The sequence below is a fragment of the Aphis gossypii genome, chromosome X (assembly GCF_020184175.1).
Source record: "Aphis gossypii isolate Hap1 chromosome X, ASM2018417v2, whole genome shotgun sequence".
In the NCBI taxonomy this organism is placed as follows: Eukaryota; Metazoa; Arthropoda; class Insecta; order Hemiptera; family Aphididae; genus Aphis; species Aphis gossypii.
Genome location: NC_065533.1, coordinates 29,256,097 through 29,269,296, shown reverse-complemented (window position 1 = coordinate 29,269,296; position 13,200 = coordinate 29,256,097). Strand labels below are relative to the sequence as shown.

At 23.9% G+C, this 13,200-nt stretch overlaps 2 protein-coding genes across 3 annotated transcripts; one reads left to right on the top strand and one right to left on the bottom strand.

The window, feature by feature from the left end:
- The first annotated feature begins 320 nt into the window (after window positions 1–320).
- Window positions 321–3,770, top strand: LOC114120620 (lactosylceramide 4-alpha-galactosyltransferase-like). The gene is made up of 4 exons (XM_027982585.2): window positions 321–1,164; window positions 1,492–2,192; window positions 2,282–2,492; window positions 3,336–3,770. The coding sequence occupies exons 2-4, from the start codon at window positions 1,615–1,617 to the stop codon at window positions 3,603–3,605; spliced, it is 1,059 nt and encodes a 352-aa protein (XP_027838386.2). The 5' UTR covers window positions 321–1,164; window positions 1,492–1,614; the 3' UTR covers window positions 3,606–3,770.
- Window positions 3,771–4,506: 736 nt separating this feature from the next.
- LOC114120608 (uncharacterized protein ZK637.2-like) lies at window positions 4,507–10,153 on the bottom strand. 2 transcript variants are annotated; one of them, XM_027982568.2, is made up of 5 exons: window positions 9,996–10,153; window positions 7,369–7,465; window positions 6,676–6,816; window positions 5,724–5,807; window positions 4,507–4,860 (listed from the first exon to the last, which is right to left on the bottom strand). In XM_027982568.2, exons 2-5 carry the CDS (start codon window positions 7,450–7,452, stop codon window positions 4,744–4,746), a joined length of 426 nt encoding a protein of 141 aa, XP_027838369.1. In that variant the 5' UTR covers window positions 7,453–7,465; window positions 9,996–10,153; the 3' UTR covers window positions 4,507–4,743. The 2 variants fall into 2 exon arrangements, with proteins under 2 accessions (XP_027838369.1, XP_050063990.1); XM_050208033.1 differs by lacking the exon at window positions 9,996–10,153 and adding an exon at window positions 8,157–8,175.
- Window positions 10,154–13,200: the final 3,047 nt, after the last annotated feature.

The window sequence follows — 13,200 nt, the reverse complement described above, 5'->3', positions numbered from 1 at the left end:
ATATGTAGGTATTTACATAATTATTAATAATTAGGTACAAATTTAAAGTCCTAATACTCCTAATCATCAACATCCGCATTTATTTGTCATTAATCGTACAGTTTTAAGTAGGTAGCCTTATATTATATTATGTAATATTATGAAATATAGATACTATGCACCACGGACGTGCATATTATACGTCCGTGCTATGCAAGGTTTACAGATAATATTATTAATATTATCAAAGTATATATATACACCTTGAATATTATATTAATATTATCTATAAACCTTGCGTGGTATGCACTAAAAAACGCGATATGTTGCGGTGAATTTGGTAGCTAGTAGCTACAAAGTACCTACATAATGTTCAGTTCACTCTCAAATCTGTCCTGATATAGACGCGTGTGTGATTTTAATTTTAATTTTTATTATAAATAATTTTTACAGTTTTGTTTTAATTATTATGGAGATGTATATTAATAATAATGACATTTTGACTTTATTATTGGAAGATGAAGAAGATTTTATATTTTCCTATCTAAAACCAAAGTTCATGGTTTATGATCAGGCGCGGATCCAAAGGAAGGGGCGGAACCAACCAATATTTTCAAAAACAATAATTTTTATTTTAAATATTGGCATTTAAGTTGTTATTTTAGAATTTTTATTCTAAGTTTTAGAATTAATAATTCTATATATTATATATGTAATCGTGCATGGAGAGTAACAAAACAATATTTTATTCTACATTCAATCATAATTTTACTGTATTCTCTTTTGTGGTTAAATTAACAGGCCCACCCAAAAATATATTACTGGATCCGCGCCTGTTTATGATGTAATACAATAACATATTAAAATGATAACGACATTATCACTTATCATGACATTATCAAATTTTTAAATTTCATAAATAAATTACGTGATTCGTGCGGCGAGTTTAATTCATTATGACTTTTTCGATTAGTTAGGTAATTAATGTGAATTTTAACATGAATAAATGCCTAGTATGATATTATATAGTTTAACAGTCCATCGATTTTGATTTCAACAACAAAGTTATGCATTAATCAGTTGTTAATGCTTTATTATTATAGTATCAATATGTATTAATTGAAATGATCAATATTGTATGAAATACTACCGCTATAATGCATTTATTGTTGTTGGGAAAACTACGTAAGTAGAAGACAAATGTTTAGTTTTTTTATTTGATAAAATGGGTTTTTTTCTATTCCTTTGTTTGGTTATTTGTACTGTAATGTATATTATGATCAAATAGTTTGATTTGATAAGAAAGATGTGTATATTTTCATTAATTTGTATACAAACAAATATTGTACGAGTGTATTATAATTGTTGTTGAAATTTAGAATGTTGTTTTAAATTGATTTAACTATTAAAAGTTGAAAAAAAAATAATGATAAATGATTATAGATGAAAACTACTGTGTTGACTGAAAAAAAAATGCAACACGCTATAATATAACATTAATTTTTGTTTTAGATTTGGATTTTCAAGTTGCAATTCAAAATAAAGGAAGTTGGAAACATTAATATTCTTTTTGTTGTTTCATTCTAAATAAGCGCTTTAAATCTCATTTTATTTTCTCTATTAAAATAATTTAAAATGTTTTGTTGGCCATATTTGAAAAGAAATTTACTTTTTCGTATCATATTTTTACTACTTATATCATTAGTAATTGTATATAATTTAAATTTTCTCAGTAATATTGATCAATTTTTCAATTCATCACAAAAACATTTAATTTCTTGTTATTTTGAAGAAAAACAAGATAATTCTTTACTTGAATTAAATCCTGAAGAAGTAACAAAAAATAGTATTTTCTTTGTTGAAACATCATGTAACCATAAAAATGGAATTAATTTAAGTTTGAGACAAGGCTGTGCTATAGAATCGGCAGCAAATTTAAATCCTAATTTAAATATATTTGTATTATTTGTTGCTCCTAGTTATATAAATAATGAATCTGAGATTATTAATAGATTTAAAATGTATACAAATGTTAATTTAAGGTATATAAATTTTGTAAAATATTCTTATAATACTCCATTGCAAGACTTTGTGATATCAAATACTATATCCACTAGTCAATGGCCAGTTTCTCATGCAAGTGATTTACTAAGATTCTTAACATTATGGAAATTCGGAGGGACCTATTTGGACTTAGATGTAGTTCTAATGAAGTGAGTACCTTGTTTTGTTTTAAGTATATAATATATAACTAGGTGTTTCAGAAGCATAACAATAATTTAACTATTTATTTATTGTTTAGATCTTTAGAGGGCCTATCAAATTTTGCAAGTATTGAATCAAACACATCAGTTGCCTCACTTGTATTGAATTTTGATGTCGATAAAATAGGAAGAGCAGTTGCTAATACTTCAATCAATGATTTTGCTTCTAATTATTGTAATAATGATTGGGGATATAATGGTCCGGGTGTTATTACTAGAACACTTAAAAAAATCTGTGGTACAAATTCGGTGAGTAAATTAAAAGAAAAAAATCAATATATTCATAAAGTAATTTATCTATCTTTATTTAATGTTTTAATTTAAAACTGGTTTAGGATCCTTACAGGCTAATAATTATAGTTATATAGTTTTTCTAAGCAACATCAGTAAGAATTAAACTGAAAAAATACTTCTTCACTAATCTCAATATTTTTATGGTATTACGTCATATTCTACCATTATTAAAATTATAATTCCTATGAACAATTATTACTTTTTTATCTTACAATTTAATTTTGTTTGAATACTGAAGCTTGTAGAATATATAATCAATTTCTAGATATTAATTTTTTATTTAAATAGAAATAAAGAATTATTTTCAAAATCACTACTCTTTGTATCTCAAGAACAAATTTCGTCAAATATAATATATATAATTTATCAACTAGTTATTATTTTTGAATGTCAATAAATTATGAGCTTATTATGTGACTAGTTGCATCATTTATGCAATTTATAGATAAGAATTTATAGATGCTGTTATAAGCTTTTATAGTACTTTAATACCAGTTTTATTGTTTTTTTTTTTTATTTTATTGATTATTTTTTTTTAATTTTCAATGTTATAAAATTCTTAAAAATCATATTCTGATTCACTTAAATAAAAACCAAAATTTAAAGTAAATCAAGTTCAAATATACATTGGTTGAATTTATTTTATGTTCATTGTTGAGTACTAAAATACCTCTGTATCTCTGTTGATTTGAAATTCACACTTTAAGCAACTACCAATAATTATTGTAAAATGAAACATTTATAATATTAAGATTTAAATTTTATTGTTTAATTCAAATAAAATTTTTAATTTTATAGGTAACTGATATGAATAAACAAAAATGCAAAGGATTTACGGTATTAGGGACAGAAGCATTTTGTCCAATAAGTTGGACTGATTGGCAGCTATATTTTAATACAAACACTAGTGAAGAAGTAATGGTTAAACTTAAGAACAGCATTGGTATTCATGTATGGAATTTACATAGTAAACATACTGTTATTAATGTAGGTTCTAAACAGCCATATGGTTTAGTTGCAAAACAATATTGCCCAGTTAGTTTTTCTTTGGCAAAGCATGTATTTTAACAAATTTGAAATAATAACTGAATAAAAAAAACAAAGAATCTCTTAATTTTAATTTTTGATACTAAGCTAGCCATTAAGACTTATGGAATCATACCAACAACATAATAACTTTGTTGGAAATTTTAATGTAATGTCTTGATTTGGTAAATACAAGTATTTATTTTATGTTCTATTTTTACTTTTAACAACTTATATTACAACATACATGTACTATAAATTTTTATGAATACTGTAAGGTTAAAAAACTGAATGTTCTGGGATAGTTGCACATAATACAATCTCGATGAATTATTTTATGAAATCTAAAAGTAATAACTAAATCAATAAACATAGAAATTAAACTATATTCCATCTATGTTTAGAAGTAATTCAGACAGTTGACTTGTGTGTATGATCTTGTCATTATTCTGTACATTGGCTACTAGTGGTTTATTAAATAGGGAAAAAAATTAAGTGTGATCTGTCCTTTTCCAACAAAGACTGGTCACTTCTAAACGTGAACAGAATATGGTTATAGAAATGATTACACCACATTGAGTCCAAGTATTAAAACATTTTAAAGCTTTTGAAATATATTATATTGAACTTGTTAATTGTTCTCTTGTTCTTCTTTTCCATATTTTATTTTAACGTTTGAATGTATGTATTCAATTAAATTTCTTTAAGTGCATAAATAAAATTATAAATATTGTGCTTGGTAAATAAAATAAAAACCATTCAGTTTCGCTTATGAAAAACCATGATACCATCTAATAAAATATGTTGATACTAGTGTTATTTTTCATTTATTTAGCATTATAACATCTATCTTTGTAGTGAAATAATATTATTTCCAAACGTAACTTTAATAATCGTAATAACTATATTGAAAAAAGAAAGTTGTTTGATTATAAAAAATTCATTATTCATTTTTAATTCATTTATTATTACACTATATTAACATTCATAATATGTCAAACTACAAAAACACAATTAATTGAAATGTTTGAATAACTTTAAGTTACATTACACCAATATGTTATAACTTTTAAGACTGATACACATTAAAATTAAAAATAATATGATTGATGATCTACATATATTGCCTTGAATGTGTAATCTTGAAAATGCAATTGGTCTTATTGTAACAATTACAAAATTATTTTGTATTGGACAAGTTATCAACAATTTTGTTGGTCAATTGTGGTAATATTTTAATGTATTTGGTAAAACACTGTGATGCACATCCTTCTGCTTCTTTTATGTATTTATTCATCTAAAAAACAAATACATAATTAATAAGATAATTTATAGTTCATACATACATGTTATTAACTAGGTAAGTACCTAATATTATATTTTTAATACTTAATATATATATATTAAAAAAGTTACTAAATTATTATTCAATTTATTATTATTATTGTATTGTAAATGAATTAATTGCATTGATTTATTTATAAAGAAATTTTTTACGTAGGCTAGTCGACTTAAAAGAGTATGTGGTAGTAGGGGAAAAAGAAATTATTAACAAAAATAAAATGTGAAACATAAAATGTACAATGTATAAAGTATAACAGAGCCATACAGATTAGATTATTACAGAAATTAGGTTATAGTATCAAGTAATAACTAATATCTAGACTTATCTTTGTCCCTTAATATCAAAGATTTGTCTTTAATAAATTAAGTTGAATTGCCTAAAACGAAAATATTCATTCAAGACTATGTCAATTTGTAAGCATTAGGCAGTTTTCCCCTTTATACAATGTCCCAATTAAGCGGATTCTACTAAACATAATATATTTAGAAATATCTATAAGAAGTGATAAAACTTGGTAAAGTTATATTAATAAGCAATAACATATAAAATTGTAAAACATTGATAAATTAAAATAAATGAGAACTTTTTATAATTTAGCATTATGAAACCTTCTGTATTTTCAAAACAAACACAAATTAAGATCAAGTTAATAAATAGTACTAAATTTCATAAAATAAATTGTGTAGATAGAACAATAAGAAAAGTTAAATAAAATGAGTTAATACAGTGAAATAATAAATACATTATAAAATAATATATGAAAATTATAAACATGAAATCTATTTAATTATTTAAACTACATCAATCAAACAAACCTCATTTTCACTACGATTTCTGTCACTGGGCATTTTGTCCATAACAACATCACCACAATCTTGTATACAACGTTGTATTCTATTCTAAAATAAAAATAATCACAATAAATATATTTTTTAAATTTACTACTATGAAGATGTGATAATGATATCCTATTCATCAATTTAAGAAGCTAAATATATAACACATTGATAGAATCAAATTAAGTTTTTGCTGTCATTAATAAATTATATCATAAAATAGTGGTATTATTCAATAATACTTATAAAAGGAAAAATATATTAGAAATAATAAAAATTCAACAAAATTAAAATTTGATTTATCTCTGGGTTGAAGTGCTTTATACAGTACAATATAAAACTACTTGGTTTCATACATTATACAGTTATTTAAACATTTTTTTTTATTATAGCTACAGTAGCATAATAATAACAGCCACAGTTATAATTTATAAACTAATTGACTATTGACAAGTGTGAAGTGATGACCATAATCATAATTTTATTCCAAGAATCATGTTACAAAATATACTTTAAATACTTAGGTTTATGTAAATTGTGTTTTATATATTTGTGTTGATAACTGAGTTCACCAAGATAGATTTGAATCGTTGTGCTAACTTTTCATTTAAATAATATTTTAGCTTTATGTGTAGCTGAAAAGGTATTGTTTTTATTTATTTATCTAATAAATTATGTTTAAAAAAGTTGATGAATATAAGTTAAAATTATAATATAATTTATAATAATAATATTATATAATATTATTATTATTAGTTATTTGTTTTTAAAGTAAGTAATAATTAGAATTATGGGTGATTAAAATAAAGAAAAATTTATGTTTTTTATTGTATAATTTTAAATGTTTTAGTCATTTAATACACGTATCACGTATATTACCAATCCTGCTCAAATTAATAATTGCATTTAAATTACAAAAGGAGATCAATACCTGCCAAGTGGAAAATTCATTTTGAATATATTTCTGAGCAGCTATTACTTCCTTTGAGCAATTTTCATTACATACTTCCAATGATCTCATGTTATTTGAAGAGTCTCTACAACATTCAATAGCACATTGATGCATCTTAATCTGTGGAAATAAATTTAATTAATATCATTATTACAATGTACACATTCATACAATTTTAGGTTATAATATTAAAATATAAACTTAAATATTATAAAAGACTGATAAAACCAAAAAACATTCCATTTCAATGGCATTAATAAAAAAAAAAAAAACAGAATAATAGATTAAAATCATAATAATACCATAATATTACAACAAACTGAGTAATACAATAATTATTTTTGCAAAATATCAAAATTGTAGTATGTGGACATACTAGTAGATAGTATCTACTACTATTATTATTAAATGTGTGAAAGAATCGCATAAAATAATAGTATTAGATTATAATATACAGATACACAGATGATGAAACAAATACTTCAAAGGTTAGGCAGTGATAGTTCAACAGCCAAAATTGTAGATAAATTGTCAAAAACTGGTACTTTAAGTCAATTGTGTACTAGAGATTAGAATGCAAAAGAGAACTTTCATATTTATGAAATTAGTTCAAAATAAGTTAATTAAAATAATTTTACAAAAAAAAAAAAAAAATTAATTAAATTAATTTACTTGCAAAGTCCTCAAACATTTTCTATCTATATCATTTAAAACATCATTTACAGCACTCTCCATGCGACGTTGTCCTTCTTCCATTTTAGTAATGATTCTGAAAAATTAAAACTAATTTAAATAATATTACCAATACCTAACTTGTGCGTGTTTTTATATTTTTAATGTATATTTATTTGTATTTTATTTAATTAGGAACAATTTAAATTTTAAAATTGTTAATAATAAATAATTATTCTTTATTTTTATTAATTTATAAATATCTAACTTTAAAATTAGATTTCATAAAGGTAATTCTAAACATCAGTAATTGCTATGAGTTATTCAATTTCGACAACTATTCTTATATAATATATAAGTCACATATGGAACTTGTATCATGTATCTATATTATTATATTTTATAATTTAAACCATAATATTAGTATTTACCAAAGCAATCATGTTATAATACCAATACCTTGCATGATTAAAGTTTTTAGGTGGATAGTTCCACAAGGATATTGCTAATATTAAAATGATTAAATAATAAAAAAGGTTTATTTTATGGAAATATACTATTTGAGTTATAATATAAGTTTCTAATAAACAAGTAAATTCATTTTAATAACACAATACTTGTTTTTTATATAGTAAGTAATTTGTTTAATAGGTAAATGGTATATCTATCTTTATATAACTATACAAATTGTAAATCATTATTATAGGGGTTATTTAAAATTTGAATAATGATAGAAATTATATCATATAATATGTTTTGAATATATGATTATATCTATTATTTTATACCAATAAATATAAATTTATGCAAATGAAGTTAACACTTTATGTATGTACCATATCCATTATTTGCCATCATTAAGCTCTTGATAATTGCTTATAGGTATAAACCAAAATAAGTACAACAAATATATTTTAATTTAAAGAAAAATGTAATTCATAAACAAGCAAATTGTAAAATAAAAAATTTAATTACTGCTTAAATGTAAAAGTTATACGTGTAAAGTGGGTTGTATAAAAAAACAGTCTGTAAATTTGTTACCGGCTTGTAAGGTTTTTAATAATTGTGAATATTATTCTAGAGTTGCATAAAGAAATATTAAATTATTGATAACCATGGTTACCAAATAAATTAAATCAATTTTTTTCATAAAATCAAACAAAATAATTTTTATCATAATTCATAAAAGTAAGTACAAATTATTTTAATTAATATTCATTTTATATCCATATAATATGAATTTTGAATATTTATTGTATTTAATAATATAATATTATTTTGACTGATCTATAACTAGTTACAGAGCCTAAGTCGGATCTGCAGTTTACAGGTCTGTTAGCCGATAATTTACAGAGCCCATAACTTTACCGAGCGTTTAAGCAACACCTAATTTTATTAACGAATCCATTAATGTACTGATAGATCTGTAAGTAGTTACAGGACATTTATGTAACCCACCCATAGTATTATAATACGAATCTGGTTGACAAAATGTACAAAAGATTTAAGTTTATTACTTAGTTATAAGATTTACTAACCTACTAATGGTACATGGACTTATTTTAAGTGGTCTGCAGTATCAAGTTGTTTATATTAATAAATTTTTAATTAATATTAGAAATAAATTACAGAGGAAGAATTAAGTAATGATCTATGGAAATGGAAAATTTACAAAATTGATCTACACCTGGTGTTGAGTTAGGAACCACTGATTTAACATGATGAATTTCTGCAATATTTTAACACATATTTAAGCCTCTTTATAGGTTAGGTTAGTAAGTACTACCATAATCTCTCAGCAGATTTCAATAGAGGATGTCAGCGCAATATTTCTATTCTCTCTTAGACCCACACACAACATAGATAAAACTCTTTCACCAAGTATTGTTTTTTTATGATTTTTAAGTAATCTTAGAGGAAAATAACCTATTAAAAAATATAGAAAATAATATTTTAAAGAGTATGACATATCAGTTTAAGACTTTATTGTTATTTGATTAAGTATTCGACTTTCAAAAAAAAAAATGTACCTAAATTTAAATGATGTTTAAATTAGGTTTAAGACAATATTTAGACAAAACAATATGTCATACTCTCAAAAATATTATTCTCCATCATTTTTGTAACGGGTGATTTTAAGATTGTTCAAAATCATTAAGAAAAAATGATTTTGCGTAAATGTGTTTTGTCTATGTTGCGCATAGATCAGAGACAGAAAACAAAAAGTGTACTGAAATCCTCTTGCGATTAATATGATGATAGCAGGTTAATATTTTGTCTGGTTATGTTAATAAACATAGTAAAGTCACCTATAATCAGTGCTACCTAACATCATTAGTATTTCAACCATACTTCTTATTTTAAATGTTATAAAAATAATACAATAAAATATAGTACTTAAGGCTCAAAATGAACAATTAAAAGATATGATTATACATTTTAGGCATAGTAGATTATTAGATCGTTAAAATATATAATCGTTTTGTGTTTTAACCATAGACCTTATACTATAAATAATGGTTTTAACAGCTACACATAAAAGTAGAGAGCCTATATAATATATATTATATAGGCTCTCCACATAAAAGTAATAAGCTGGGTAGTGTGAAATTAACTTTGTAACTTACATAGATGGTTTAACAAATCAAACTTAGAAAAACCTTTACAGCACAGGTATTGAAAAAAAATGTAGTCAGGAACAAGCATAAACAATATTAAATAATGTTCAGCGCTCAGAACTTAATGCAGAGTATGATACGAGCCGGCAAATAATGTGATATACGTTATACTGATATCGTGATTAATTTCAGGTTTTTTGCTGACTCACTACTATCTTACGACTGTTATCACACATCACCAGTTAATGATGATTCGTAAAGTATTCTTACATAATGACAAAAATTCGTCAAAACCATGAATATTTGCAAATTATTTTGTAGGTATAATTTATAAAAAATTTTGTATAAGTAGCTAAGAGTTGAAAATTCAATACGAGATTTTCCATAAGTTTAGCTTATAATAATTATAATTGAACTTAAATTTTAGTGTATTTAGGCCATTAAAATATAACCCACCTTTTTCACCAACCACTAAAAATTATATCCTAGACTGACAAATCATCTTCGTTCAAAATCGTTTTTTGTATACAATGATACCTATCATTGGATTCAAATTTAACACTATCCTTAACATATATAAATATTGATCCATATGGCACCTAATGTACAGCAGAACGGACAGAACGGTACCCACTTACCCGCTTTTTTTCGATATAGTTAGTATAGAAAAAGTATGTAGATTTTGGTGATCACTAATCAGCCAGGTTATTGCTAAAATTCATAAACTTGTGAATATAATTAATATAGAGTACATAGAACTTTTTTTTAAGACTAAATGTCCAAATTCTTCTTGATCGAATATAATATGTGTTTTTAAGAATATAGGGCTTCCAGATAAAAATATATACCTAATTGTTTTGAAAAAATACTTTACAATTTGATTATTATTTTTTTTAAATTTTATTTTGAATATAGCCATGTAGGTATAGTATATAATCAATGATTACGTATTATCATAACTCATGAGAATAAAAAAACTATTAAATTATTTACATTTATTACTTGTAAATTACAGGCATGCATTGATATTAAATATTTAGAATTAATTCAAAAGTATTTTTTTAAAACAATTTTATCTCTTTGTTTAGAAGTCATATATTCTTGAAAACACTTAGGTATATTGATTGAGATCAATGAGATCAATTTTTGATAATAAAAAAACGTTTATTAGGTACCTACCTACTCAATATTTATTTTGATGCATACATTTCTTCCCCATTTTTTTAAAGTTAACTATTTAGTATAAATTTCTTTTTATAAATATAAATATAATAGGCTGCTAAAAGATTGTCTACATAAAATATAGTTAATACCTAACTAATAAAAATGGCAAACAATTCCGTCATAAAAATTATACATTTTGTAAAAAACTTTTGATCTCTGATTCTTTTGTTATTTCTAAGTACATATTTTTTACCTTTGTTCATATTTATTTATTTATTTTTTAACCGCGCCAGTTTTGATATTTAATATACATTGTTTATTTTTGCTTGTAAATTTGATTTTTAGTGCTTCAATAAATATCTATCTACAATAAATTTATTAAATACATGAAAAAAAAAATTAAATTAAATAATAAATTATATATACATATATGTTATTAAATAGTAAAAACTTAAAAAAAGAAATGGAGGGAAAATATCCTAGTATACCGATAACAGATGGGGTGGGGAATGTCCGCGATTCATAATATTGTACATATACTACCTATTAAAATTCACCATTTAGATTTTTTTTTTAAGAGAAAGACCATCGGTGATCAGGTTTTTATTGAGATTATTACAATAATAACAAACATAAAACAAAGAATCCTCTATGATTTATGTGTTAAAATGATATAACTACTGTCTACTTCGAGTCGCATTCTGGCGAATGAGATAATTTTGGATCAACTATTATAATATGTTCAGTTCGTTCCGTCCTTTAGTGTTCATAAATTCAAAATCACGAGTATGATAAAGTAAATTTTCTTAACAATGCTCGCGAGTATTAATTGTTTAGTTTAAACAATATTACTAGATATATTAGCGAGGAGTCTTGTGGACAGGCTTCTATTACGCAAACGCGTAGGTACATGCCCGTCGCGACGTCGCATATTTATCTTTATCCGCCTGCCTCATACTAGTAATACTCATACTATCTACTGAAATACGTTTTCCCAAGTTTTTGTTTCAGTTTTCTATTCTACGACTATTCATCATAATATTGTCATGTTACATATTATGTATTTATTTTTTTTATCGTTTTTCAAATTTTGTTACAGTATTTACATATAACATTATGAAATTGGTATGTGCAACTGTTTACTGTTAACTAGCAACAAACAATCAATTATTAAATTAACATTAATAATAAAGTAATACATACATTCAATAGGTAGGTGCACCACTTTTGTATGGTAAGTTTCTATATTATCTTAAAGTGCATTGCATTATAACATACATATAAGTAATTGTTACGGAATCGGGAATAGTATTACCTAACTAATAACTAAATACATTTATAAATACACATAAATGTTAATATGTCATGAAAATAAAATAAATCAAAATACTTATTTTTCACTTGATTTACAATAATACATTAATTAAACACAGGAGTGGTTGCAAACTTTTTATTATCTATTTTTGAATAAATTTAATTTTATACTTCTTCTTCTATTTTTTCCAGCTATTGTTAGTTCATAGTATTAGGTAAATTTATTTTACTATGCTCGCGAGTTAAATTGTTTAGTTTAGACAATATTACTGTATTAGCGACGAGTCTGGTGGACAGGATTTTATTACGCAAACGCGTAAATACCCGTCGCGACGTCGCATATTTATCTTTATCCGCCTGCCTCATACTAGTAATACTCATACCTACTATTTACTGAAATACGTTTTCCCAAGTTTTTGTTTCAGTTTTCTATTCTACGACTATTCATCATAATATTGTCATGTTACATATTATGTATTTTTTTTTTTTTTATCGTTTTTTAGGTTTTATTACAGTGTTACATTATGGAATATGTATATTCAACTGTCTACTGTTAACTAGCTACAAACAATCAATTATTAAATTAACACTAATAATAAAGTAATATATACATTCAATACACCACTTTTGTATGGTAAGTTTATATTATTTTAAAGTGCATTACGGCTTTACATTATTACATATATAAATAATTGTTACGCTTACAAAATAGTATTTACTAATAAATAAATAAATA